This window comes from Prionailurus viverrinus, chromosome D1 (genome assembly GCF_022837055.1).
Source record: "Prionailurus viverrinus isolate Anna chromosome D1, UM_Priviv_1.0, whole genome shotgun sequence".
Lineage (NCBI taxonomy): Eukaryota > Metazoa > Chordata > Mammalia > Carnivora > Felidae > Prionailurus > Prionailurus viverrinus.
The window spans coordinates 102900001-102925625 of record NC_062570.1 but is presented as its reverse complement, the minus strand read 5'-3'; the positions used below and the strand labels follow the sequence as shown (position 1 = coordinate 102925625).

Genomic DNA, 25625 nt, shown 5'->3' with positions numbered 1-25625 from the left:
CCTTGTAATTAGTGCTGACTGGCTCTGAGACCCCTACCGTGGGGGAATGTTCCCTGCTTCCCCCATGTCCGGGAGGCCCTCCTCAGGGTCTGGGGCTGGACTGGGTGTAAAGTTTGCCCGGACACTCCAGCACACCCTTCCCGAGACCGGTGTGCATGTGTTTCTGTACACGTGTGTGAATGTGAGTGTCTGTGCCTATCTGTGACTTTGGTGACCGCGATTGTGTGTACATGTGTGTACACACATGTATGAGTGTACTTACACATCTATGAGTGTGCGTGTGCACTAAGTTGTTAGTCGAGCCCAAGATTAAATACGCGATGAACTTTTGGCTTTCAGCCGGGAGGAGGTGAAGGTGCAACTGTCTTTGGTCGCCGTTCATCCAACACCAGCCACCTCCACCAGGCCACCTAAGTTCGACGCCACCAAGATCAAAGTCATATACTTGAGGTGCGCGGGTGGGGAAGTCAGTGCCGCCTCGCTGTAGCCCCGGAGATCAGCCCCCCGGGTCTGTCTCCAAAGCAGGTTGGTGATGATATCGCCAAGGCAACCGGTGATGGGAAGGATCTGAGGATTTCAGTGAAACTGACCATTCAGAGAAGACAGGTTCAGACTGAAGTGTTTCCCTCAAGGAACGGCCAAGAGACGGAAGCAGAAAAACATTAAGCACCGTGGAAATATCACTTTTGATGAGATTGTCAACATTGCCCCACAGATGCAGCACTGATCTTTAGCCTGAGAACTCTCTGGACCCATTAAAGAGATCTTGGGGGCTGCCCAATCTGTGGGCTGCAATGTTGACGGCCACCACCCTCGTGACATCATACGTGACATCAATAGTGATGCAGTGGAATGCCCAGCTAGTTAAGAACTACAAAGGAAAATATTTCAATAAAAGATCATTTGAAAACCAAAAAAAAAAAAAAAAAAAAAAAAAGCAATGAGAGGAATAAATGCTAGTCTTTAGTCTCGGTCACTTGAAGCAGACTTCCTATTTCAAGAAGTCACTTGACTGGCCCCTCTTAGTTATCCAAACATCTGGCAACCCCAGTCCTGAGGGAGGAAATAACAGAAACGTCCATCGCTCTGTGCAGGCTTCCCCTCACTGAGTAGCCACATCAGGCCAGGCAGGAGGAGGTGTTCCACTTGTATAAGGGTTTTTCTGGAATAAGGGGAATTCATATTTCCCCAACAGTTCTTCCTAAGAGTCAAAATTGAGAAACGCTTTTGGGATGGATGAGTGTGATTTCAACCAAGGCTTAGGACAAGGAATATCAGTAAGTTCTGAAAAATGAAATTACCTTGGGGTGCACCTAGCTGGCTCATCAGTAGGGTATGAGGCTCTACATCTCAGAGTCGAGAGTTCATTCCCCACACCAGGAATGCCTACTTGAAAAAATAAAATAAAATAAAGTCTTCAATAAAAGATAAATAAGTAGGGCACCTGGGTGGCTCAGCCGGTTGAATGTCTGACTCTTGATTTCGGCTTGGGATCTCAGGGTTGTGGTATCGAGCCCCATGTCAGGCTCTGTGCTGAGTGTGGAGCCTGCTTGGGATTCTCTCTCTCTCCCTCTGTCCCTCTCCCCCACTCACACTATCTCTCTCTCTCAAAAAATGTGAACAAACAAGCAAACAAACAAAATTAAATTATCTTGAGAGAAAGGGAATCTGCGTTCCTAAGCACTGGGGTCTACTCTCCACCCTGTCATTCATCAACTACGACACCTTAAAGGAGTAGATTAACTGCTTTTGTTTTTTTAAGTTTATTACTTTACTTTTATGTAATCTGTACACCCGTGTGGCTCGAACTCACCACCCTGAAATCAAGAGTCACATGCTCCACCGACTGAGCCAGCCAGTGACACCTGATGAATTGCTTTCGAAGGCTTCATTTTTCATCTACATCATTTACATTTATATATTATGTAAATTTGAGTTATGCACATTTGAAAAACTGCAAATCCCCCTAAATTAAAAAAAAAAAAAAATTCGCTGGGGCGCCTGGGTGGCTCAGTTGGTTAAGCGGCCGACCTCGGCTCAGGTCATGATCTCGCAGTCCGTGAGTTCGAGCCCCACATCGGACTCTGTGCTGATGGCTCAGAACCTGGAGCCTGTTTCAGATTCTGTGTCTCCCTCTCTCCGACCCTCCCCCGTTCATGCTCTGTCTCTCTCTGTCTCAAAAAATAAATAAATGTTAAAAAAAAATTTTTTTTTTGAAAGAAAAAAAAAATCGCCAAGGTTACATGATTTCAAAATCGGTGAGTTGGGGCGCCTGGGTGGCTCAGTCGGTTAAGCGTCCGACTTCAGCCAGGTCACGATCTCGCGGTCCGTGAGTTCGAGCCCCGCGTCAGGCTCTGGGCTGATGGCTCGGAGCCTGGAGCCTGTTTCCAATTCTGTGTCTCCCTCTCTCTCTGCCCCTCCCCCGTTCATGCTCTGTCTCTCTCTGTCCCAAAAATAAATAAACGTTGGAAAAAAAAAATTAAAAAAAAAAATCGGTGAGTTGAGCGGGCCTGTGGACTGCGTTTACAACCACTGTCACGTGACTGCATCCATTGAGCTGCAAAAGTAAATAACTGCTATTCATGTTCATATCGTGTGAATTGAGCCATTGTTTATGCGCATCATACCTTCTGAGAGTGGACGCTAATGACTGATGGGCTGTTACTTTAATATTCAGCCTTAACATTTAAAATATTTTCTGTATCCTAGGGCGATATTTTCTGAGTTCATTAAGTGGTGGCATGAGTGCCAAAAAACACGGTCCAGAATCAATAACTTTTGTAATGGAAGTTAGATATGATAAAACACTCTGAAAAAGCCCAAGGAACTGCCGTGACACGCCAAGTAGTTAATTTAGGAGCGCCTATTCCCTGAAACGTTAGAGTTTCTAGTGTTTAGCAAATAAAAAAAAAAAAAATAGCATGAAGGCAAAGATGTTCTGCAGTGGTTGAGGCTTCCTCCCCACCCCACCCCCACCCTGCCCTTTTACAGTGATTCTTTTGGAAAATACAGTGTCGAAATACTTAAGTCTTGAATGATCCAACATCTTTGGTAGCATCCCCTTTTTATAAGGTGTGATGTCTCCTTAAATGAAATTTTATAATCCATGAAAATTTCTTAGTGTGGCGCCTGACGGCTTGCTAAGTGCTGGGAGCACGTTAGGTTGTTGCTGCTGTTGGGGTTATCAGCCTGGTCCTAAGGGTTAGCCTGGTCAGAACCAGGCTGGTTCTGACACAGCATGTGGCTCAGGAGGTCTTCTGGAATCATCAAGGTATTGATTTGGGGGTGATAATGGCTGAACGAGGGTAAACCATGACTTTATTTTTTATTTTTTATTATTAAAAATTTGTTAATGTATATTTTTTTTTGAGGCAGAGAGAGAAAGACAGAGCCAGCATGAACAGGGGAGGGGCAGAGAGAGAGGGAGACACAGAATCCGAAGCAGGCTCCAGGCTCTGAGCTGTCAGCACAGAGCCCGACGCAGGGCTTGAACTCACAGTGAGATCATGACCTGAGCTGAAGCCCGACGCTTAACCGCTTAACCGACAGAGCCACCCAGGCGTTCCAACCGGAAACTTTAGAATGGAAGTTGAAATCCCCACCTTGGCTATTAAAGTGTCTGGAACCTCATGGGAAAATCACAAATGTCCAAAAGGCTATGCAAGACAAAGTTTCAACAGTGACACCGCGTGGCAGCAAGGACCAACTGCAACGGAGTCCTAATCCCACTTCTAATCACACAGGGTCCTTTCTCAGAATTCCTTCAAATCAAATCCTCCAGATGTGGAGGATTGTGTACTTGGGGAAGGAAGCGGGTCATTGGAACTCGGTGGGCTGACCCATAGGACTTTGTCCTAGAATAAGACCACAGTGCGTGGCGGGGGGGTGGGGGTCCTAGATGTGTGTATGTCTGTGTGTGACCCTCTGTCTTTCCCAAGTGACACGTATGAGGAGTGAGCGCTTGTTAGATATGACACAGAGATAGCAGCAGCAGCAAGAGAAAAACTATACGTAAGCAACTTGAAACTTCACATAATAAATCATGTCTGATATTATGATATAGACCAAAAGTCCTTGATTCTTTAAGGAAAATCTCAGAGCAGCCAGTTGCTTGGGAAAGTTGCTAATAGTTTTTCTACAGATATGTAAGATCACTATAGTGGCCACAACTATTCGTGCTTCCTTACACCCCGGCTCTTTGCAGAGTGAATTTGCAGGATACTTTTAAGACCGTGGAGACCTGGGGCGCCTGGGTGGTTCGGTGTTGGTTAAGCCTCTGACTCTTGGTTTTGGCTTGGGTCATAATCTCATGGTTTGTGGGTTCAAGCCTCGCATCGGGCTCTGTGCTGACAGTGCGGATCCTGCTTGGGATTCTCTCTCTCCCTCTCTCTCTTTCTCTCTCTGCCCCTCCCCCACTTACTCTGTCTTTGTCCCTCTCAAAATAAACAAATAAACTAATTTTTTTAATGTTTATTTTTGAGAGAGAGAGGCAGAGTGTGAGTGGGCAAGGGGCAGAGAGAGAGGGAGACACAGGATCCGAAGCAGGCTCCAGGCTCTGAGCTGTCAGCACAGAGCCCAACGCGGGGCTTGAACTCACAGACAGCGAGATCATGACCAAAGCCAAAGTCGGACGTTTAACTGACTGAGCCACCCAGGCGCCCCTAAATAAATAAACTTGGAAAAAAAAAGAAGTGGAGACTTGTTCCCTCCACTTTCATTCTGAGGTGGTCTAGAACGAGCATTCAGTGCCTGTTGTATTACTTCCCAGTTTCAGACTCAAGAGACTTTGCACACCTCTGCTTCCACTCTTAGGCTCCTTTGACCTCCACGAGGGAGCCCGGACTAGCCTCCTAGCAGATGGGAGACGATGTGGAGCAGAGCAGATCAGCTGACCCATCTCAGCCAAGATCCAAGATGTGCAAAACAGACCCTATGAGCTCAGCAAAGCCAAGCTTCATCAGACCTTCGAGCGAACCCCTCAGCTGACTGCAGTCAATGTACAACCAGGGCCACCCAGAAACTGTCAGGCCCACATTGACTCAACGACGCATAAATGTTTATTGTTTTAAGCAAACAAACCTAAAAAAGTGACACATGTTCTCTTAGAAGAAAATCCCCAGATCAGAAAATATTTCAGTTCTCTCCAATTCCAGATTTTCTATTCTTTCCTGCTACCAGGATGTGGTGATTCATTCAATCATTCATTCAATAGTTTATAGTGTGTGTGTGTGTGTGTGTGTGTGTGTGTGTTTTAGTGTAAGGCACTTTAATAGGTTTGGTGGGGGTATATGGTTGCGGAGCATAAGAAAACACAGATACAGGGTTGCCTGGCTGGCTCTGCTGGTGGAACTTGTGACTCTTGATCTCAGGGCTGTGGGTTCAAGCCCCACATTGGGTACAGAGATTACGTAAAAAGAAAAAAAATCTTTAAATTTTTATTTATTTTAGAGAGAGAGAGAGAGAGCATGCACATGCACATGAGCTGGGGAGGAGCAGAGGGAGAGAGAGAGAGAGAGAGAAGAGAAAGAGAGAGACAATCCTAAGCAGGCTCCATGCTCAGCACTGAGCCCAACGTGGGGCTTGATCCCACAACCCTGGGATCATGACCTGAGCCAAAATCAGGAGGCAGATGCTCAACTGACTCAGCCACCCAGCCTCCTCTAAAAAAAATCTTTAAAAAAAGGAAAAGAAGGGCTCCTGGGTGGCTCAGTCGGTTAAACGTCCGACTTCGGCTCAGGTCATGAGCTCACGGTTTGTGAGTCCGAGCCCCGCATCGGGCTCTGTGCTGACAGCTCAGAGCCCGGAGTCTGCTTGGGATTCTGTGTTTCCCTCTCTTTCTACCACTCCCCTGCTCGTGCTCTGTCTCTCTCCTCCCTCTCAAAAATAAATAAACATTAAAAAAATTAAAAGAAGTACAAAAAGAAAAGAAAAGAAAAAGAAAAAGATCTGATTTATAGTTTAGTTTGGAAGGAAAGGAAGCCTGGCCTGATAAACTACCTACTAAATTTGAATTCCGACACCAGTGGGATCAATTTACAGCTGTGTGACCTTTGGATAGTTACTTAACCTTTCTGAGTTTCAGCTTCCTTATCTCACAAACAGGAGTAAAACCTGGCTTTCAGTGCGGTGGACAGGGTCCAAAAAATTTACAAAGTGCTGTGCCCATGGGTCAGAATCATTTTCCACCTCCTGACTTAGCTTGTCTGTATCTCAGGTGGGTACTGAGCACGTACCCCAAGGAGCGACCTTCAGGTCAGGGTCTCCCCAAGGAGCGATGAACCTTCCAGAATGAGCAGGTAGGGGCCTTTGCTTTCAACAACCGCTCCCATAGGAATCAGCCCAGACAGGAAACGTGGCATCTTCCCAGCGGCCTGCGATTGACTTTTGCCCCCTGTGAAAGGGAACGATGTGCAAAGATCACCCTGCAAATCAGGCCTGTTGGGAAGTGGTGAGCTCTCCGTGTCCACAGAGCTACAGGTCATCTGGGTGGCCCTTGTCTGGTTCTCAGCCTCGGCTGGGAGACTGAGCTGCAAGGAAGGCCTTTGACCTGGGACCTGCCCTCCTGAGGCTTCGCCCCAGGAACAGTCCACGGTACACAGGGGAGCAAGTGTGAGAGCAGAAAACAAGGTGATAGGTGAATACAGGGGAGGGGACAAGCCAGGAGTACCTCTCATGTCTTCTTCCCGCCTCTCTGAGAATTCCGACGTCCTCCAGAACGTGCATGGACGAGAGGACGCTGACCAGTTGAGGCATTAGGGAGCCGACGTGCTTGGTGATCAGAATCCATCCCGTGCCAGTCCGGCCAATGTTTACCGAAGCTGCATCACCGCACGCCGGAGAGAGAGGAGCCGGACTGAAGGCTGAGGGCGGGGAGCCTGGCTGCAGTACCCAGCTTGGCCAGTGATTGCACGGCCCCCCTCCCCACGCCTCAGTTTCTCCTCATGACCAGGGTGTTCACTGAGAAGGGGGATGGGGAAGCCAGATGCTACAGGCAGCAGAAGTCCCTGGAGCAGGAGGCAGCGGTGATGTGGTGGCTTTGATGGCCTTAGGAAATCACTCACTCTACAGAAGCAGCTCAGGCAGGACTAGCTTGACTGAGGTTAAGACCCTGTCAGAAAATCAGGGCACCTGGGTGGCTCGGTCTGTTGAGCGTCTGACTCTTGATTTCAGCTCAGGTCATGATCCAGTGTCGTGGGATTGAGCCCAGCGTCGGGCTCCGCACTGAGTGTAGAGCCCGCTTAACATTCCCTCTGTCTCCCTCTCTACCCCTCTTCCCTGCTCGTGCTCTAAGGAAAAACAAAAAAGACCATTGGGGCGCCTGGGTGGCTCAGTCGGTTAAGCGTCCGATTTCAGCCCAGGTCATGATCTCACCGTTCGTGGGTTCCAGCCCTGAGTCGGTCTCTGTGCTGACAGCTCAGAGCCTGGAGCCTGCTTGGGATTCTGTGTTTCCCTCTCTCACTACCCCTCCCCCACTCATGATCTCTCTCTCAAAAATAAATAAACATTAAGAAAATTAAAAAAAAAAAAAGACCCTATCAGAAAATCAAATCTTCCTGTAGGGCACATGCCTGATGAAGCTCTTGTGGAACAGGGATACATCCAGAAACCAGTCCTCCTGTTTGGGTTGACAACACTGTAACTGGGGGGGGGGGGGGGGGGGGGGGAAGAAAGGGGTACAGACACATTTGGCAGGGAAATAGGGACAGGGGACTGAAATAAAAATGGGATGAGAAGGGGAGAGAGGGAAAAAGGGAGCTAGAAGGGCTAAAAATTGGAAGAAAGGGGCGCCTGGCTGGCTCAGTCGGTTAAGCGTACAACTTTCGGCTCAAGTCATGATCTCATGGTCCGTGAGTTCGAGCCCCACATCGGGCTCCGTGCTGACAGCTCAGAGCCTGGAGCCTGCTTCAGATTCTGTGTCTCCCTCGTTCTCTGCCCCTCCCCCACCCACATTTTGTCTCTGTCTCTCAAAAACAAATAAACATTAAAAAAAAAAAAAGGAAAAAAAATTTAAAAAAATAAATAAAATTTAGAGGGAACATTAGCGAGTCAAAGAGCAGAAGGCAGACATGAGAAAAACACATTGAGACATCTTCAGGGATGCAAAGAACATTCAGTATTAAAATCTATCTTTTAAAAAAATGTTTATTTATTTTTGAGAGGGAGAGAGAGAGAGCACGCATGAGCAGGGGAGGGGCAGAGAGAGAGGTAGACACAGAATCTGAAGCAGGCTCCAGGCTCTTAGCTGTCAGCACAGAGTCTGACGTGGGGCTTGAACTCATGGACAGTGAGATCAGGATCTGCGCCAAAGTTGGAGGCTTAACCCACTGAGCCACCCAGTTGCCCCTAAAATCTATCTTCTTACAGGCATCTGGCTGGCTCTGTCAGGAGAGCATGAAATTCTTGATTTGGGGGTTGTGAGTTTGAGTCCCTTGCTGGGTATAGAGATTACTAAAATAAATAAACAAAACTTTAAAAAACTACTAAATACGAAATTATATCTTCCTATTTGTCTCGTCAAGCTGTAGGTTTTGAAGGCAGGCACTAAATTTAAGTTATCTGTACACTTTCGGTGCTTAGCATAGTGCCCGACACGTCCTAGGTATTCAATGAACAGATAATTAGATATTTAAGAAAAGTCAGGATTTTAAGACAGAAGGGCACAGAGATATAAGAGAGTAGCTCTGAATTTTCAGAGTTAGAAACATGCTTTCAAATCCATTTCCTAACTGTGTGACTTCGAGCGAGACTTCATCTTTCTGAAGTTTTCCATATGAAGTTGTGGCAAGCATTAAAGGTCTGCAAAGTTCAGAGCAGATTGCCCGTGTAAGCTCCCAACATTAGTGACTGTTAGTGTCGCAGTTGTTTGCAGACAAGGGACACGGGGACTGTGGTAAATGCAGGTCACCAAGAGCCCCCGACTCATGGCCTCGTCTGGAACTTTGTAGTGCCCTTCCATTCTCACACTAGATGCGGGCAAATGACTTGCTCTGGCTGATGGTAAACTTGATGCAGAGGTGTGGAAAAGACCGCTCATTTCTGACTCTTTCTTGGAACCCTGCCTGCAGGAAGGATGTGGGAGACCTGCAGAGGAGAGCCAAGGTATCCCAGTGGAATCCATTATAGATCGGTCATCCCCCAACTATTAGAGATGCATGAACAATTCCCGGGAAGATCAGCCAGGTCGGTAAGACCACTCCTCCACTCCCAAGACTTAGGTGAAATAATAAGTGGTTGCTATTTTAAGCCACTAAGTTTGGGATGATTTGTTACCCAGCAATACTAGCTGATACAGGGGCCATGGGAGCCCTTGTCCTCAAAAATTGAAAGGCAAATAAGAGAGGAAGTCATGGTCTGCCAGGTTTTATTTGTAGAGTCTGGTGAACTTGAGCCAGAGAAAGCTGCAAACAAGTGTTTTGGGGAGCCATAGGGAAGGGACATTAGATGTAGGTCCCTCAGCAGACCCCGAGGGCACCCTTCACATGGAGGCAGGGAACACACGAGGCGGGAAGTGGCTGGAGGTCAGTCCAGGCAGGCAACAGCAAGGCTGCCACCAGAAGGGCGAGGCTTGAGGGGGAGGGCTTGCCTTAGCCTGGTGGCCTGCAGGTCTCAGATCCTGGGGTCATACACCCGCCCCATGAAGACAGGGAATTTGTGTTGCTGGTCCCAGATCAGGAAGAGGAAGGGCTGCTGCACTTCAAAGACTAGCAAATTGCGGGCCACGGAAACAGCCGAGGCCGCAGCCGCCTCCACCCCGGACTCCGTCAGCTCTAGCACGGCCTGGTGCTGCATCGCAGAAACCTGAAGATCCGTGTCATCTGTCAGCCCGCACAGGTTGAGGTCGTAAATAAAGTCAAAGAATTCTAGAGCAGACCAGAGAAAAACAAAGAGTCAAAGACCAGCAGGAGGGATGCCTGGCTGGCTCAGTCAGTAGAGCGTGCAATTCTGGATCTTGGGCTTGTGAGTTCGAGCCTCACATTGGGTGTAGAGATTATTGAAAGAAAGAAAGAAAGAAAGAAAGAAAGAAAGAAAGAAAGAAAGAAAGAAAGAAAGAAAGAAAGAAAGAAAGAAAGAAAGAAAAAGAAGGAAAGAGGAAGGAATAAGGAAAGAAGGAAAGAAAGGGAACAAGCAAGAGAAAGGAAGGAAGGAAGGAAGGAAGGAAGGAAGGCCGACCAGAATGAAAGCCTCAGCTGCTGAAGACATTTGTCCTATATTGTCTGGGTTAGAACCAAGCCCCAATACTCTCTTTGTCCACTTCCCTTGCTTGTCAAATTATATATTGTGCCTTCTGGTCCACTTTCTTAGATCCTGTAACAGTGGGCTGATCTTCACTCCAACTACCACCCTCTCCGAAGAGGTGAGAGGCCTTGCCATACCCCCCCACCAAAGAACATTGAGAAATGATATTCTTGCTTCCTTGGACCTTAGAAGTGAGGTCATACACCAGAAAGAGGTCATATGTTACCAAATGAGGTCATATACTAGGAAACAAGTTCACCTATTAGAGGGTTCTATAACAGAAAATGAAATGATATATCTGGACATGAGGTCAAAGATTTGGAAGTGAGGCCAAAAGTCAGGTAAGAGATCTCTGTTGCCTCCCCTAAACTCAGAAGCCTCCAGACTCTATTATGCAGATAGCTTCTTGCATAGTCCATGGGGTGGCTGCGTGTTGTGAAAGGTCCCTGGGGAAGGAGCATCCATAACCCATCCTGGGCACCTGTCCCGGTGTCTATGACACGATGAACCAGAGTAGGAATAGTCGAGATGGAGACCTGGGTTGATGTTCTTGTTCATTTCTAATGAGCTCAAGGGACCTTGGGTGAGTCATGTAAACACCAAGTCTCAATTTCCTCAATGATCCAATGGGATGATAGCATCTTCCCCTCTAACTCACAGGACTGAGGAATAACCTGAGATGACGGAGGTATAAAATATCCTAGAGAGTGCTAAACCACATCCTAAGGATACCCTCCTCTCCACCCCAATGGCCTCGGAGTAATCCTGAGCTGCTAGAGCTTACTTAGGTTCTCCACGACCGTCAGCAGGTCTTGCTTGCTCATCACTTTGATGCGGGGTAGCGTCAGGAGAGTGGGCTGGAATTTGGTCATCTCCAGCTTCTTCATGACAGCCTTGAAGACAGTGGGGCTGAGAGCCCGTTCCAGGTCTTCAAGATGGTGTTTCGTGTTCTGGGGCACCAGGATCACCAAGCTGAGGTTGTGGGAGAGCTGCAGCTGCCCCACCTGGAGGGTAAGAGATGCGCCTTCTCAGCCTTCCGACCCCGGCTCTCCTGGCTCCCACCCCCTGCGTCCCGAGGCTTATCGTTGGTCTGCCGCCATAGTCTGCGCTACCGCAGCAAGCCGCAGCCGGACCGAGGCTCCCAAGCTTGGCGACAAAATGGGGAGGCTGGCTGGGTGAACGGTGCCGGTCTAGCTCTGTGAGTTGCATCTCTGGCGAGATGCAGAGAGAATGAGTATGGCTTTCTGATCACACAGGCGGAGGACTATACCCTGACTCCGCTGCTGACTAGCTACACAATATAGGCAAGTAAGGGGGCACCTGGGTGGCTCAGTCGGTTAAGCGGCCAACTTCGGCTCAGGTCATGATCTCGCGGTCCATGAGTTCGAGCCCCGCGTCGGGCTCTGTGCTGACAGCTCAGAGCCTGGAGCCTGTTTCGGATTCTGTGTCTCCCTCTCTCTGACCCTCCCCCATTCATGCTCTGTCTCTCTCTGTCTCAAAAATAAATAAACATTAAAAAAAATTAAAAAAAAAATATAGGCAAGTAAGTTGATCTGAGCCCTGTTCCCTTCCCCTCCACTGTGCTGTGCATAATGTATATAACAGAGTCATCACATCAGTCCTTTTATTTATGTGTTTAATTTTTTAAAAATATTTTTGAGAGAGAGAGAGTGAGTGCATGAGCTGGGGAGGGGCACAGTGAGCGAGGAATCCAAAGTAGCTGTCAGCTACTTCTGAACGATCAGCAAGGAGCCTGAGATGGGGCTCAAACCCACAAACCATGAGATCATGACCTGAGCCGAAGTCAGATGCTTAACCAACTGAGCCACCCAGGTGCCCCAAATGCTTATTTATTTTTGAGAGAGAGAGAAAGTGGGGGAGGGGCAGAGAGAGAGGGGAACAGAGGATCTGAAGCAGGCTCCGTGCTGACAGCAGAGAGTCCGCCGTGGGGCTCGAATTCACGATCTGTGAGATCATGACCTGAGGCAAAGTCAGAGGCTTAACCAACTGTGCCACCCAGGTGCTCCAGATCAGTCCTTTGAAGGACGTTTTAAAAATTTTTAAGATATCTTTACACCCACCATGGGGCTTGAACCCACAACTGTAAGATCAAGAGTCACATGCTCCAAAGACTGAGCCAGTCAGGCGCCCCAGTCCTTTTAAAGACTTTTGGTGGCTCTTTATTGTCTATGAGATTAAGTATAAATCTCTTCATGTGGCATTTGAGATTGTGTACAAGCTGATCCTAGCTTACCTGTCAAGCTTGCCATTAAAAGGACTTCCAACTGGTGGTCAGACAGAAGTGTGACACAAGTACAGGACCCATAGGTCTAATACAGAGGGGCTCTCAACCCAGGGTGAATTTGCTCCCAGTGGACACTTGACAATGTCTAGACACATTTTGGTTGTGACAATTGGAAGGGAGGGGACCCACAGTGCTGCTGGCATCTAGCGGTAGAAGACAGGGATGATGCTAAAATCTACACAGTGCCCAGGATAGCCCCTCATAACAGAATTATCTAACCCGAAATGTCAATAGTGCCAAGGTTGAGAAACCATAGTCTAATAGGATGTAAGAGACTATAATTACAAGGGCACCATGGTTGAGGTTGGGATAGGAATGAGAAGAATCTAGAATGCAGAATTCAACTGGGCAATAAAGAAATTAATGGAAACCCATCGATTGATGGAATGCAAAATAATGGCCCGGAAGAAACTGGCAATAAGCTGATATCAACTGAAGAACACGGACAAAGGCTCCCTGTTGGCATAGGCACTGAATAGGGCAGACTCATCTGGAAATGGATACCCTTCAGGTCCTGGGTACAGACCTTGAATCTCTTACCATAAGATTACCATGTTGTGGTCTTAAATTTTCAAGCCAGTAACCCTTGTATTCCTGAATCGGTAAATCTAACCTCCTTAGTTGGGTAAATGTTCTTGAGTCCCAGTAAGCCTTAGAATTAAGTACGAGTTTAACAAAGTAAATCAACTCCATAGTATTAACATCAGAGTATATTCAGGGTGGTTGGTGTGTTCATTATTCAAAATGGTGTTTATAATTTTTAAGAGAACAGACATTGGGGCGCCTGGATGGCTCAGTCGGTTGAGCATCCAACTTCAACTCAGGTCAAGATCTCACGGCTCGTGGGTTCGAGCCCCACACTGGGCTCTATGCCAACAGTGTGAAGCCTGCTTCAGATTCTTTCTCCCTCCCACCCTCTCTCTGCCCCTCCCCCGCTCATGCTCTTCCCCATTCTCTCTCTCAAAAATAAATAAACATTAAAAATATAATAAATAAATAAACTCATAAGAGAATCAGACATCTTAGTTTTATGCTTTTAAGCAAAAAAAAAAAAGGTGTAGGATAATTAAATTTGAGAATGATATTGAGATGTTGGTGGAAAGTTGATTTACTCTTCAAATTCAATTTTTACTTTACAGTAAGATTTAGGTGCTTGGAAAGATCCAGGCAACAGGGGGGTTGTAATTCAGCCCTGATGGGTATCTGGCAGGCTTAAAAAGAAAATCAAGTATATTAAACTTATAAAGTATTTTTATAAAGCAAAATATATGGACAAGCTCAAATTGCTTGTGGAAATATGAACCATATTTGTAAATGGAATAAATAGTTTAAAGGAGTTTAATCTGGCGGCGCCTGGGTGACTCAGTCAGTCAAGTGTCTGACTTGGTTTAGGCTCAGGTCATGGTCTTGTGGTTCATGAGTTCGAGCCCCACGTTGGGCTCCACGCTGACAGTGCAGAACCTGCTTGGGATTCTCTATCTCTCTGCCCCTCCCCTGTGCATGCTTGCTCTCTCTCTCTCTCTCTCTCAAAACAAAAACAAAAACACAAAACCAGAAACTTCTGGGATCCGTATTCAATCTTCCCACCCTTCCCATCCGTTGACATTTTACCATTCAATTTCTGCTAAGGAACATATGCCATTTAACACATGCACACACGTGCACTTACCACGCACATGCACACACAGCTATACCTACCCATACCCACGTACATCTACATACGCATGCTATACACACGACTTAACTAAGCCACCAGGGTCTCCTGGTGGGTTGACGAGAAAAAGAAACAGATGAACAGACTCACTTTTTGACATTCGAAGCAGTGGAGATGAAGAAACTTTTAGAATCCTGCTTTCCAGCCTAAAATAAACCATGCCTGCCTCGGCCAAGCTAGAGAGGGGAAAAGCAGAAAAGACAGGGTGGAAATACAGATGGAAGGAGTAGAAATGAGGAGTTCATAAGGGTGTGCCCCACACCGATGGGGGCCGTGGCATAAAAGACACCAGGACCTGCCACAGGCTCTGAAACGAGAGTGGGAAGGGCCCAGAACATACCTTGGCTTTCAAAGTCGGGTCAGTGAAATGGGCCACCGGGTATTTCTTGCTGTTCATCATGGATGCTTTTATCACAGAGGATTTGAGGTAAAAGGGCTCCATCCTGGTTCTTTTTGGATCAAAGGTTGTCTTCCACTTGGCTAGAGGGAAGGGGAAGGAGAATTACTCTAAGCAGGTGGGCAAGGGATGACGAGGAGCTCCAAGCCCTGTTGGCAAGAGGTGGGCCGGGCACAAGGGGGTCCAGCTGTGGAACTTGGGGTTGCGTGGGCTTTCAAGGCAGGAAGAGGGAAAGGACTCAGGGCAGAAAGACCGCGTGGCTCAAGGCTCCCTTACCACTCAGGTAGATGGCGTTGAGGAAGACCAGGCAGGTGTCAGAGGGCAGGCTGTCCAGCAGCTGCGTGATCTTGTGGTTGGTCTTCTCCGCCACCCAGGTGTTGATGAGCTCCGTATTGACATCACTGTCGTTTCCCAGGACTGTGGGTCTGCTGCCGTAGAGGTTCTGAGAGGCATTCACAAAGGTGTCTCTTACGGCCAGGTCTGGGGGGCGGGAGGCAGGTGGAGAGAGGGAGGCATGAGTCCCCTGAACATCCTCTGCCTTCTAGGAGCAGGCTGTGAGAGGGAACGCGTTTCCTATCGCTCTCAGCTCGCCACAGCGAACGCGGCAGGCTGGAGCAGGGGGCCAGCCTGCTCCTCTTACAGACACGACAGTGGAGGCCCCGAGAAAGCCAGCCCTGAACTGAAGGCAGGACCCATCCGAGGCCCTTGCTGTCTCTCCTTGCCGTGTGGTTGTAGCTCGGCAAAATAACTCTTCTGAGATATTAACTTCCATTCGCCAGTGTTTTCCCTACTCTCTCCCCTGAATTCAGCAGGGAATGGACTCTGCTTCTCGGTGTCAGTGGAAACCCGTGAGATTTCCTGGCTTTTCTTCTCTAAAGTTCAAGTCCACTAAAGAAAATAGTGTTTGGGGGAGCCTGGGTGGCTCAGGCGGTTGAATGTCCGACTCTCGATTTCGGCTCAGGTCATGATCTCACGATTCATGAGTTTGAGCCCTGCCTCGGGCTCTGCGGTGACACTGCAGAGTCTGCTTGGGATCCTCTCTCTCTGTTCCTCCCCTGCTTGTGCTCTCTCTTTCTCTCTCAAAATAAATAAATAAATAAATAAATAAATAAATAAATAAATAAATAAATACTTTAAAAAAGCGGGGGAAATAGTGTTTGAAGAGTAATTTTTCTTGGACTAAATAGATAACATCAAATGCAGTTGTGTTTTCTACCAATCTAGCAAGACAGAGGATTGAGTGGATTTGTAGCAAATAAGTAAATGCAGTGTTTCTTGAACACCTCTGAGACAATTTTGCCCATCTCTAAAAACAGGGTATTTTTTTTTTTAAGATAATGGGCTGATGGCTGAGTTTCCTTTGTTTCTTCTTCTTCTTCTTCTTTTTTTGTTTTGCTTCCCTGTGTTTTCTGTTTTTTACAATGAGTAAGTATTGATTTTTAAGTTTAAAAAAGTGGTGCCTGGGTGGCTCAGTTGGTTGAGTGTTTGACTTCAGCTCAGGTCATGATCTCACAGTTCGCAGGTTCGAGCCCCAAGTCAGGCTCTGTGCTGACAGTTTGGAGCCTGGAGCCTGCTTTGGATTCTGTGTCTCCCTTTCTCTCTGCCCCACCCCCACTTGTGCTCTGTCTCTCTCTGTCTGTCTCTGAAACAAATGAACATTAAACATTTTTAAAACAAGTTTAAGAAAAACAGGAAAAAGTTTTCCCTTTAAAGAAGGGGGTCAGACTAGATCTGTAGTTTTCAAACCTCTTTAAGGAGCAGAACTGTGGTTTCAAATAGTCATGTCTGAAGCCCACAGTTAAAAGGGTTCTGGTGGAAGCTGGGGGAGGGCTCGGAGCCTGGCTGGCCCCATCTGCCCCCCACCCCCACAGCTGGTACCCCACCCACAACTCAGCCTCCCTGATCACCCCCCTAACTTTCACCACGACCCCTGAAGCTGCTCAGCAGAACCCCAGGGCTCTGAGGAAGAAAATTTGAAAGTAACTGTATTACATCATTTTGGAAGCTTATTAACCTTATTACATACTCAATAATGCAATATATGTAAATGACCACAAATTCACAGAACACAAAAGTGTAAACAACTACAAGTCTCAAGTCTCCCCTGACCCAGATTAATAAAAAATTTTCAACTTGAGGGGCACCTGGGCGGCTCAGTCGGTTAAGTGTCTGACTTGTGGTTTTGGCTCAGGTCATGATCTCATGGGGTTCATGAGTTCAAGCCCCACCTCAGGCTCTCCCAACTCCGGATTCTCTCTCTCTCTCAAAATAAATGAATAAACTTAAAAGAATTTTTTTTTTTAACTTGAGCTCTCTGGTCCTATCTATGGATAAATGCAGAAGGCCATTCTTAATCTAATCAGGGTTGATGCATGGAAATGACTTGCCCAAGGCCTTACCAGGAGAACCATCCAGCACCTAGAGCCAAATGGCATTCCTGCTGAGGCTCTCACCTGCTTTGCAGTCCATCGCTGATGTTCTAGCTTTAATGTTCCCTCCAGCCTCTTTCCCCAGGTCCCCCTCAGAATCCTCTCCAATCCCTGCTTAGCAGCTGTTGTCTTCTCCCAGGAAACTCACCCGGGCTGTGGAAGATCTGAGAGAATGAATTGAAGCCTTTGGATGTGAAGGCCTTCATGGCCTGGTGGACACAGGCAAAGTCCTCGGGGTAGGAAAGGAGGCTCTCCAGGTTTCTCTTGGTGCTGTCCCCAGCGCCTACGACCAAGGGCAGAAATGAGAGAGAACTGCAGGAACGGGGGACCCACCATTCAGGACTAGGATTGAGAGACCAGGCTGGAATTACGGGGGGCGGGTGTTGTTTCTTGCTTTGAAGGGAATCGCAAATCATCTGAGTGGGAGCGACTGTTTCGAAAGATAATTCCTATGTCAAAGACAGTGGTGGGGGAATTGGGAATAATCACAGATAAGCTTTTCCAAGGCTTTGAATACTCTCCATTTTTCTACCTAATTTTAATCCCACACGTCACGGAAGGCCTAGTCCAATCACTGCCTGTTTCACACGTACTATTACTTAGTTGGTTTGGGTTTACAAAGGTTTACCGCATAGGCAGGGACACTGGCTCACTCATAAGAGGAGACACCAGAGAATCACAAAACAGCATAGATGTTTGGGGGCACCTGGGTGGCTCACTTGGTTAAGCATCTGACTCTTGATTTCAGCTCAGGTCATGATCTCATGGTCCGTGACTTCAAGCCCCAAGTCAGGTTCTGCGCTGACAGTGTAGAGCCTGCTTGGGATTCTCTCTCTCTGTCCCTCTCCTGCTCTCTCCCTCCCTCTCAAAATAAACAAATAAACTTAAAAATTAAAAAAAAAAAGAGCATAGACGTTCAATACCCTTTCAGTTATTCATTATTAGATGTTCATTGTGCCCCTCTTCTGTGCAGTAACAGATAAAATTTATGGAACACTCTAGGGGGTGTAGATAGAGGTTAATCCCATGGGACTTAATAGCATCTCTCAGGAAGGCAGAGGATTAACATTTTTTTGACCTCCCTCTGAGCCAGGCACTAAGCTATCTGCTTTCTTTTTTGGAGTAGGTACAACCATCTCCATTTCACACCTGAGGACTCAGGCTCAGGGAAGTTAAGGAGCCTGCCAAGGTCACACAGCCAGAAAGCACCATCAGCATGATTCTATTCTACGTCTATCAGTCATGGCTTCACCTTCCTTACCGCCTTACCCTGAACCAAGGCTGGTGGCTGGAACTTTGCTTTCTATGTTCCTGTGTCGAAAATCATATGACTTCACTCATATGAGGACTTTAAGAGATAAAACAGATGGACATAAGGGAAGGGAAACAAAATATAAAAATGGGGAGGGGGACAAAACAGAAGAGACTCATAAATATGGAGAACTGAGGGTTACTGGAGGGGTTGTGGGAGGGGGATGGGCTAAATGGGTAAGGGGCATTAAGGAATCTACTCCTGAAATCATTGTTGCACTATATGCTAACTTGGATGTCAATTAAAAAAAAATAAAATAAAAAATGTATGTTTCTGTATCGTCCGTGGGGTTTTATAGGCCACGGTGCCTATCAAATCACTGTTAGCTGAAGGCATACATGAATGCTCAAGAATGAAAGGTTACCCTCCCCCCAAACGTAGCCCATTTTTATAGCTTCCTCCCTGAGGCATCGGGGCTTTGTAGGCATCTGGGTGGGGGACCCTCCTGGGAGGGGCCAACGTACAACTTGGAGAGAACTTTGTCAGGTTCTTACCAAGCAGGACCTGAGTTAGGAGACTGGCAATGCTGAATGGAGAAAAGGCCATGTTGGTCTCCACCTTCTTAATTGCTGAGAAGGCATGGTAGAGCTTCACCGAGAAGTCCATCAAAGCCTCTCCCAACTTGGACTCTGCTGACTGACTCTCCACGTCAGAGCAGGAAGTATCAGGCCCCGGACAGAAGGGTGCCGTAGTGGGCTCGGTAGTGGGCTCGGTAGTGGGCTCGGTAGTGGGCTCAGTAGTGGGCTCAGCAGTGGGCTTAGTCGTGGGCTCGATCGTGGGTTGAGTAGTGGACTGGATGAAGGGCTGACGGGTGGATTCAAAAGCAGTATTAGTTGTTTCAACGGTCGAGCTGGTTTTCAACAAGGTGGAAGAGTCCTCGGTGTGCTGAATGGATACATCCTTGGGAATCTCTCCCTCCAAGATGTGTTCTTCGCTTTCTCCTTGCCGGCTCTCTGCCGTGGAGCTCTGGCTAGGAACACTCAGATCTGAGAAGGCTCTAACCTGCGGTTTGAGAAACGGAGTTTCATTTTTCCCGCCACGAAACACAGTCCCCCTTAAACACTCAAAGCGGGAAGGGAAGGGGGGGGGGGCTGTGGAAAACGTCCTGTACTGGAGAATAACTGCTGGAAAAACCTGGTGGGTAAGGGGCCTGCCTGAAGCTGCCAACCACTAGTTTTTCCAGAGAAGGGGCAATGCAGGAGCCGGTGGGGGCAGGGGTGGAGGCGGGGATAATCTCCGCAAAGGTAAGGAGCAGACAGGGACTCTGTTAACTCTGGGCAAACACTGCCTTACGGGAACTGCCGTAAGTTGGCAAATGCCAACTGCCATTTGTCTATGTTCTTGCAATTTCTTCTTTTTTTTAATGTTTACTTATTTTTGAGAGAGAGAGCGGAAGCAGAGGAGGAGCAGAGAGAGAGGGAGACGCAGAGGGACCTCCAGGCTCTGAGCTGTCAGCATGGAGCCCAACGTGGGGCTCGAACCCGCGAACCGTGAGATCTCATGACCTGAGCCAAAGTCGATGCTTAACCGACTGAGCCACCCAGGCGCCCCTCTTGCAATTTCTTTTAGGTATCGGCCTGTCTCAGCTCACCTGCCAGGCCAATATAGATATTTGAGCTCGTGATCTTTGCCTGAGAACTGTGGTTTTTCAAATTGTGGGTTGCAAGCCGTTACAGTAGTGCCTACTGAAAACCCCCAGCGTTCCAAAAGAAAGGAAGGGAGGAGGAAGAAATAGTATAGACCAGTGGCTCTCAGTCCGAGACCATTTTAATCCCTGGGAACTTTTGGCAATGTCTGGAGGCAGTTTTGGTTATCTTACGGGAGGGAAGGGGATTGGGGGGTAGGGTGGAGTTGCTAATGGCCATCTAGTGGGTAGAAACCGGGGATACTGCAAAGCGTCCTCCAGTGCACAGGATAGCCCTTCCTACTGAATTATCCAGCCCCAAATGTCATGGCTATTATCCCATCTCACTGATAAAAGAAACTGATGCTGAGATATTCAGTAACCAACCCAGGGTCTCACAGAAGCTGATGATTCGACTCTGATTCCAGATCCCTCGCTCATCATAGGGCAGCACCTGCTGATTCTCTAATGGCACTTCCCAGGCCAACTTCCACACTCGACCATCCCTGCACAGACGCGCAAAGCAAGCGCCTACCTTCCTCCTGACTCCCACACCGCTGGGACCTCTCGCTGCGATCGGCCCCCACCCAGACCCCCGGAGTGTTTTCACGGGCGCAGCCCCGAGAGAACCAGGGTCTCAGCAGCCGGGCCCCACCCCACCCCGCAGCTCAGTTTGCCACCATAACCCCCGGCTTCTAGATCACAGATGCTGTCCATCTCCTGGCCCTCTCTGACCCTCCCGCTCTATTCTCCACTTTATAAACCATCACAGGTAAGCTCGGGGAAGGGACTTGCTCAAGGCCACCCCAAATGGTGGGCAGCGGGCCGGGATTAGAACCTGGCTCCTGCCTCGCTCTCTCCGAACCCCGGGGGCAAGGACCACACTTGCTGATGCCAAGAGGAGCTCTCTTCGTTCTCCGGGCCTGGAACGGTTAAACCTCAACCCCCTTCCCCCTCCCCCCCCCCCCCACGTCCCTTCGAAGGGACCACTCACCCCAGCCAGCAGCAGCAGCAGCAGGAGGGTCAGCGAGGTCAGCCTGGAGGCCATCTGGGCGGCGGCGTCAGCCGGGACCTGCGGAGCCAGCCGGCGTTGCAGTCAGCGCCCAGCCCTGGGGCCCTGGGGGCTTCCACCCCACAGCACCTTCTACCCACCCTGGGCCCGCCCCCATTCGGTTCCCGGCCTTAGCCCCTCAGCGCGAATCCCCTCCTCCTTCTCCTCCTCCTCTCCCAGGCTCCTCCCCCTGTTTTGTTTTCCCCAAACCGCTTCCCTTTCCCGGCACCGGCTGGCCCTTCCTTCCCCCTCCCAAGGCCGGGTCTCCATCCATCTGTTCCATCCAGAGTCCGGCTTTAAAGCCTAACAATGACGCTAGAGGCAGGGGGAAGCAGGGGAGGTCCAGAGGGGGCTGGGTACCACAGCTCAGGCGGGAGCGGGAGGGGGGTACGGTGGGGGGTTACGGTTGGGGGGGGTAGAGAGGGGCACTGAGGGGAGGGGGTAACGGGAGGAGGGGAACGGAAGTCTTCAGTGGAAGCAAGTCTATAGAAACTTCAGAGATAAAAGGGGGGCAAGAAACCAGGGAAGGGAAAGGAGACGAAGACACCCCACTCCCCACCCAGCCCCCCGCACCCCTGCGTCCCCCCCCCACCCCATCACCAAACCTGCTCCAAACTCCTGGACGCTGGGCAGCTTCAGTGCCGACTGAGTGGATAGTCCCGCAGGGTCAGGGAGGTGGGGTGCGTGGTGGGGTTGGTCTTGGCTATTGGCTGGCTCAGGACACTGCCCAGTTACAAATTAAGGATGATTGATCGCCGCTGTGAGTTCCCGTAAATGGGGATGGGACGGACCACTCGGTCGGGCTTCGTGGGGCCGGGCCAGATTTCAGCCCCAAGCCCCTTGGGAGCCCGGGGTGGAGAAGCTTGGGTGCAAGTTCTCAGCCCTACACACCCAAAGTTCCTCTTCCGTCTTCATGGGTCCTGATGAAACTGCATAGACCCAGAATATACTCCATGGTTTACAAGCAACCAGCTTTTGGGGAATTGCTCAGCTCTGCTAATCCTTAAAGTAACCCTTTGGAAATCGGTCTCATTGTGCCCGTTTGGTAGTTTAAAAACCTGAGCCTTGGAGCAGTTAAATGTCTGGCCTGTAATCCCCCGCACTTGGAAAATAGCCTGGACTCTGACCTAAATCCCCTCAAGTCCTGAGCTCGGCCCTGTTCTCCCGTGTGCTGTGCGGGTGTCGTGCTTCGCCGCTGGAGACCTGGAATGAGTGGTTCTTCGCTCGTAGAACAGGCGAGGGATCCGCGAGGCCGCCAGCCCAGCAAGCATTCATTCCCCTTATGCCTGGGCAGATGGTTGGGTGTGAGGCCAGTGTGGCCTGGGAACCAGCAGACCTGGCGGTGAGGCCTGGCTTGCTGTGTGACCCCCAAGTTGTTTCCCCCCTCGCACCAAGCCCTCCTCTCTGGGTTGCCAGATAAAATACAGGAAGCCCTGTTACATTTGAATTTCAGATAAACAACCAAAAAAAAAAAAAAAAATTCTTAGGAAGTATGTTCCAGGCAATATTGGGAAATACTTAAATTTTTTTTTTCCTCCTGGGGCGCCTGCATGGCTCATTTAAGCGTCCGACTGCGGCACAGGGCATGATCTCACAGTTCGTGAGTTCGAGCCCCACGTTGGGCTCTCTCCTGTCAATGCAGAGCCTGCTTTCCATCCTCTGTCTCCCTCTCTCTGTGCCCCTCCCCTGCTCACTCTCTCTCTCTCTCTCTCTCTCTTTCAAAAAAAAAAATAAATAAATAAACATTAAAAAGTAATAATAATATTTTTTGGTCCCTTATCTGAAATTCAAAATTAACTGGGCATTCTGTATTTTATTTGCTAATTCTGGCAACCCTTCCCTCTTTGCCCAACAAGGTCTCTGATATGGCTGTAAAGTTCTATGATCATCTCACTGCTGGGCCAGTCCTGTTTAGAACAGTCAGGAAAGTTAGCTGCTAGCTTCAGAACTGCTATCGTAAGGGACTGCCCAAGGACAGGACGAGAGAATATGTGTGCGTCTCCTTGGGGGTCATTGGAAAAGACCCATAAAGACTGTGCTTTGCTGGTGGTCCACTTCCTATGGCCACTTGGGAACCCCCTCAGCCATGGGGGAGTTCCTTCACCACAAGGGCACAGAGGATGCCACTTCCCCATCCCCAGGCCTAAGCTGGGGGCCTGGGACACACACTGAGCTTGTGGATTCTGGGAAATTGGGTCAGCCAAACAAAAAGAAGGTGGTGGAAAGCAACCTCATTCATCCTTGTTAATTTTCATGACACCTATGAAGTGGGTGCTCATATTAATCTCATCTTAAATTTAAAAAAAGAGAGGGGCGAGGAGCCTGGGTGGCTCAGTCAGTTAAGCCTGCAACTCTTGATTTTGGCTTAGCTCATGATCTCACCAACGGTGAGATCTTAAGACCCGCCTCTCTGTGTTAACAGCACTCAGCCTGCTTGGAATTCTCTCTCCTTCTCTTTCTTCCCCTCCCTCCAAATAAATAAACATTAAAAAAAAAAAAAAAAAAAGAGGACATATCCTGGAGTGCCTGGGTGGCTCGGTCGGTTAAACGGTTAAGCGTCTGACTTTGGCTCAGGTCATGATCTTGCTGTTCATAAGTTCAAGCCCTGCCTTGGGCTCTGTGCTGACAGATCAGAGTCTGGAGCCTGATTCACATTCTGTGTCTCCCTCTCTCTCTGCCCTTCCCCTGCTCATGCTCTGCCTCTCTCTCTCTCTCTCTCAAAAATGAATAAACATTAAAAAAATAAATAAAATTAAAAAGAGAGAGTGGCGCTTGGAGGGCTCAGTCAGTTGAGCATCTGACTTTTGATTCTGGCTCAGGTCGTAACCCCAGGGTCTTGGGATAGAGTCCCGCATCAGGCTCCGTGCTGAGTGTGGAGCCTGCTTAAGATTCTCTCTCCTTCTGCCCCTCTCCCCTGCTCATGCTCTCTCTTCTAAAATTAAAACCAAAAAAAAATTTTTTTTTTTTAAGAAGAGAGAGACTCATAGAAATTAATCGATCCATTCAACATCACATAGCAAGTAAGTGACGAGCCAGGATACGGAACAAGTCTGTCTGAACCACAAATCCTGATGAATCCTTGTAAAAATAGGTAGACACCAGGGGTTAACCTGAAGCAGGCACCAGAGTGAACATCTCCCGTCCGGCAGCCAGAGGGTGGTGGTCTGTGGACCAGTCTCTGGGCGGAGAAGGCCCGGTGGAGACGTTTGCCCAGTCTGTGGGTCTACCTCCTCAGCCATCTCGGCTCTCTGGCCACTCTGGACATTCAGAGGGTGTCTTTGCTTTGTGGAGATTCTCCTGTCCGATGAGGTTGATATTAAAGCTGAAGATCTTCCCTGGCTGAGGACATTAGCATTTTTCCCCAAGACGAATGGCCTGCGGTTGACTTAATTAGGACATTTGCAGAATTTCTCACTAGTATGGGTGTTCAGATAGCCAATCAGCTCAGGGCTGTGAACTCAGACCAACCCTGGGGGGGCAGGTCTAGGGTTTCTCTGCCTTGAGAACCTTCCCTTCTGGTGGGGACCTCTTCCCCCATATTGATATGCACATGGCTTCTCCCCACTTGGGTATCCTGGGTGAGGTTCAAGTTCTCATTAAAGCTCTTTCTCTAGAGAGAATTTTATCACGTTGGGCATTTTATCAGGTTTTGAATATTTTTCTTCCAGTTGGTCCTCAGATAGTAGAAGTACAAGTTACGTGGATGAACTCTTGCTCAAAATCTATGCACCTATAGTTTCTCCTCTGAAGAAAAATGAACCAAAATTTGGACCCGGGGCAGAGGAATCAGGGTCATCTTATTCTCAGAACACAGAGACTTGTTCAAGTGACTATTTTCTCCCATGGACAGTACACAACTGATACCACCTTAGATGCAGAGAGAAGTGCGTTGATTACATATGAAGAAGGCCTTGGGGGGCTCCTGGGTGGCTCAGTTGGTCGAGTGTCCGACTTCGGCTCAGGTCATGATCTCACCTCTCCCGAGTTCAAGCCCCACGTCCGGCTCTGCACTGACAGCTCAGAGCCTGGAGCCTGTTTCAGATTCCGTGTCTCCCTCTCTGTCTCTGCCCTTCCCCCTCTGTTTCTGCCCCTCCCCCACTCGTACACTGTCTCTCTGAAAAATAAATAAACATTAAAATAACTAAGGGAAAAAAAAAAAAAGGAATGCCTTGGGTATTAGGGCACCAACCTCTCTTCAGAACCTGGCTGAAGAATACCATTCTAGGGGAAGAAAAATTTGCTTTGACTTCTTATTTACTATGGATCAGGGTCCAGAATCTTTCATGTCGGATATTGACCTGCCAAAATGGGTAAGATGCAAATGCTTTCCTCTGGTATTTTTTTTCAATTAAAAAAAAATGTTTATTTATTTTTGAGACAGAGCTCAAGTGGGGGAGGGGCAGAGAGAGAGGGCCACACAGAATCTGAAACAGGCTCTGAGCTGTAAGCACAGAGCCCGATGCAGGGCTCAAACCCATGAACCGTGAGATCATGACCTGAGCCCAAGTCGGACGTTCAACTGACTGAGCCACCCAGGCGCCCCGCTTTTCTCTGGTA

At 48.6% G+C, this 25625-nt stretch overlaps 1 protein-coding gene across 1 annotated transcript; it reads right to left on the bottom strand.

Annotated features, from left to right (window-relative positions):
* Positions 1-9344: 9344 nt before the first annotated feature.
* SERPING1 (serpin family G member 1) lies at positions 9345-21934 on the bottom strand. Its single transcript, XM_047823734.1, has 8 exons — positions 21674-21934; positions 21012-21089; positions 18888-19395; positions 17230-17364; positions 14929-15132; positions 14596-14735; positions 11021-11240; positions 9345-9860 (listed from the first exon to the last, which is right to left on the bottom strand). Exons 2-8 carry the CDS (start codon positions 21063-21065, stop codon positions 9607-9609), a joined length of 1515 nt encoding a protein of 504 aa, XP_047679690.1. The 5' UTR covers positions 21066-21089; positions 21674-21934; the 3' UTR covers positions 9345-9606.
* Positions 21935-25625: the final 3691 nt, after the last annotated feature.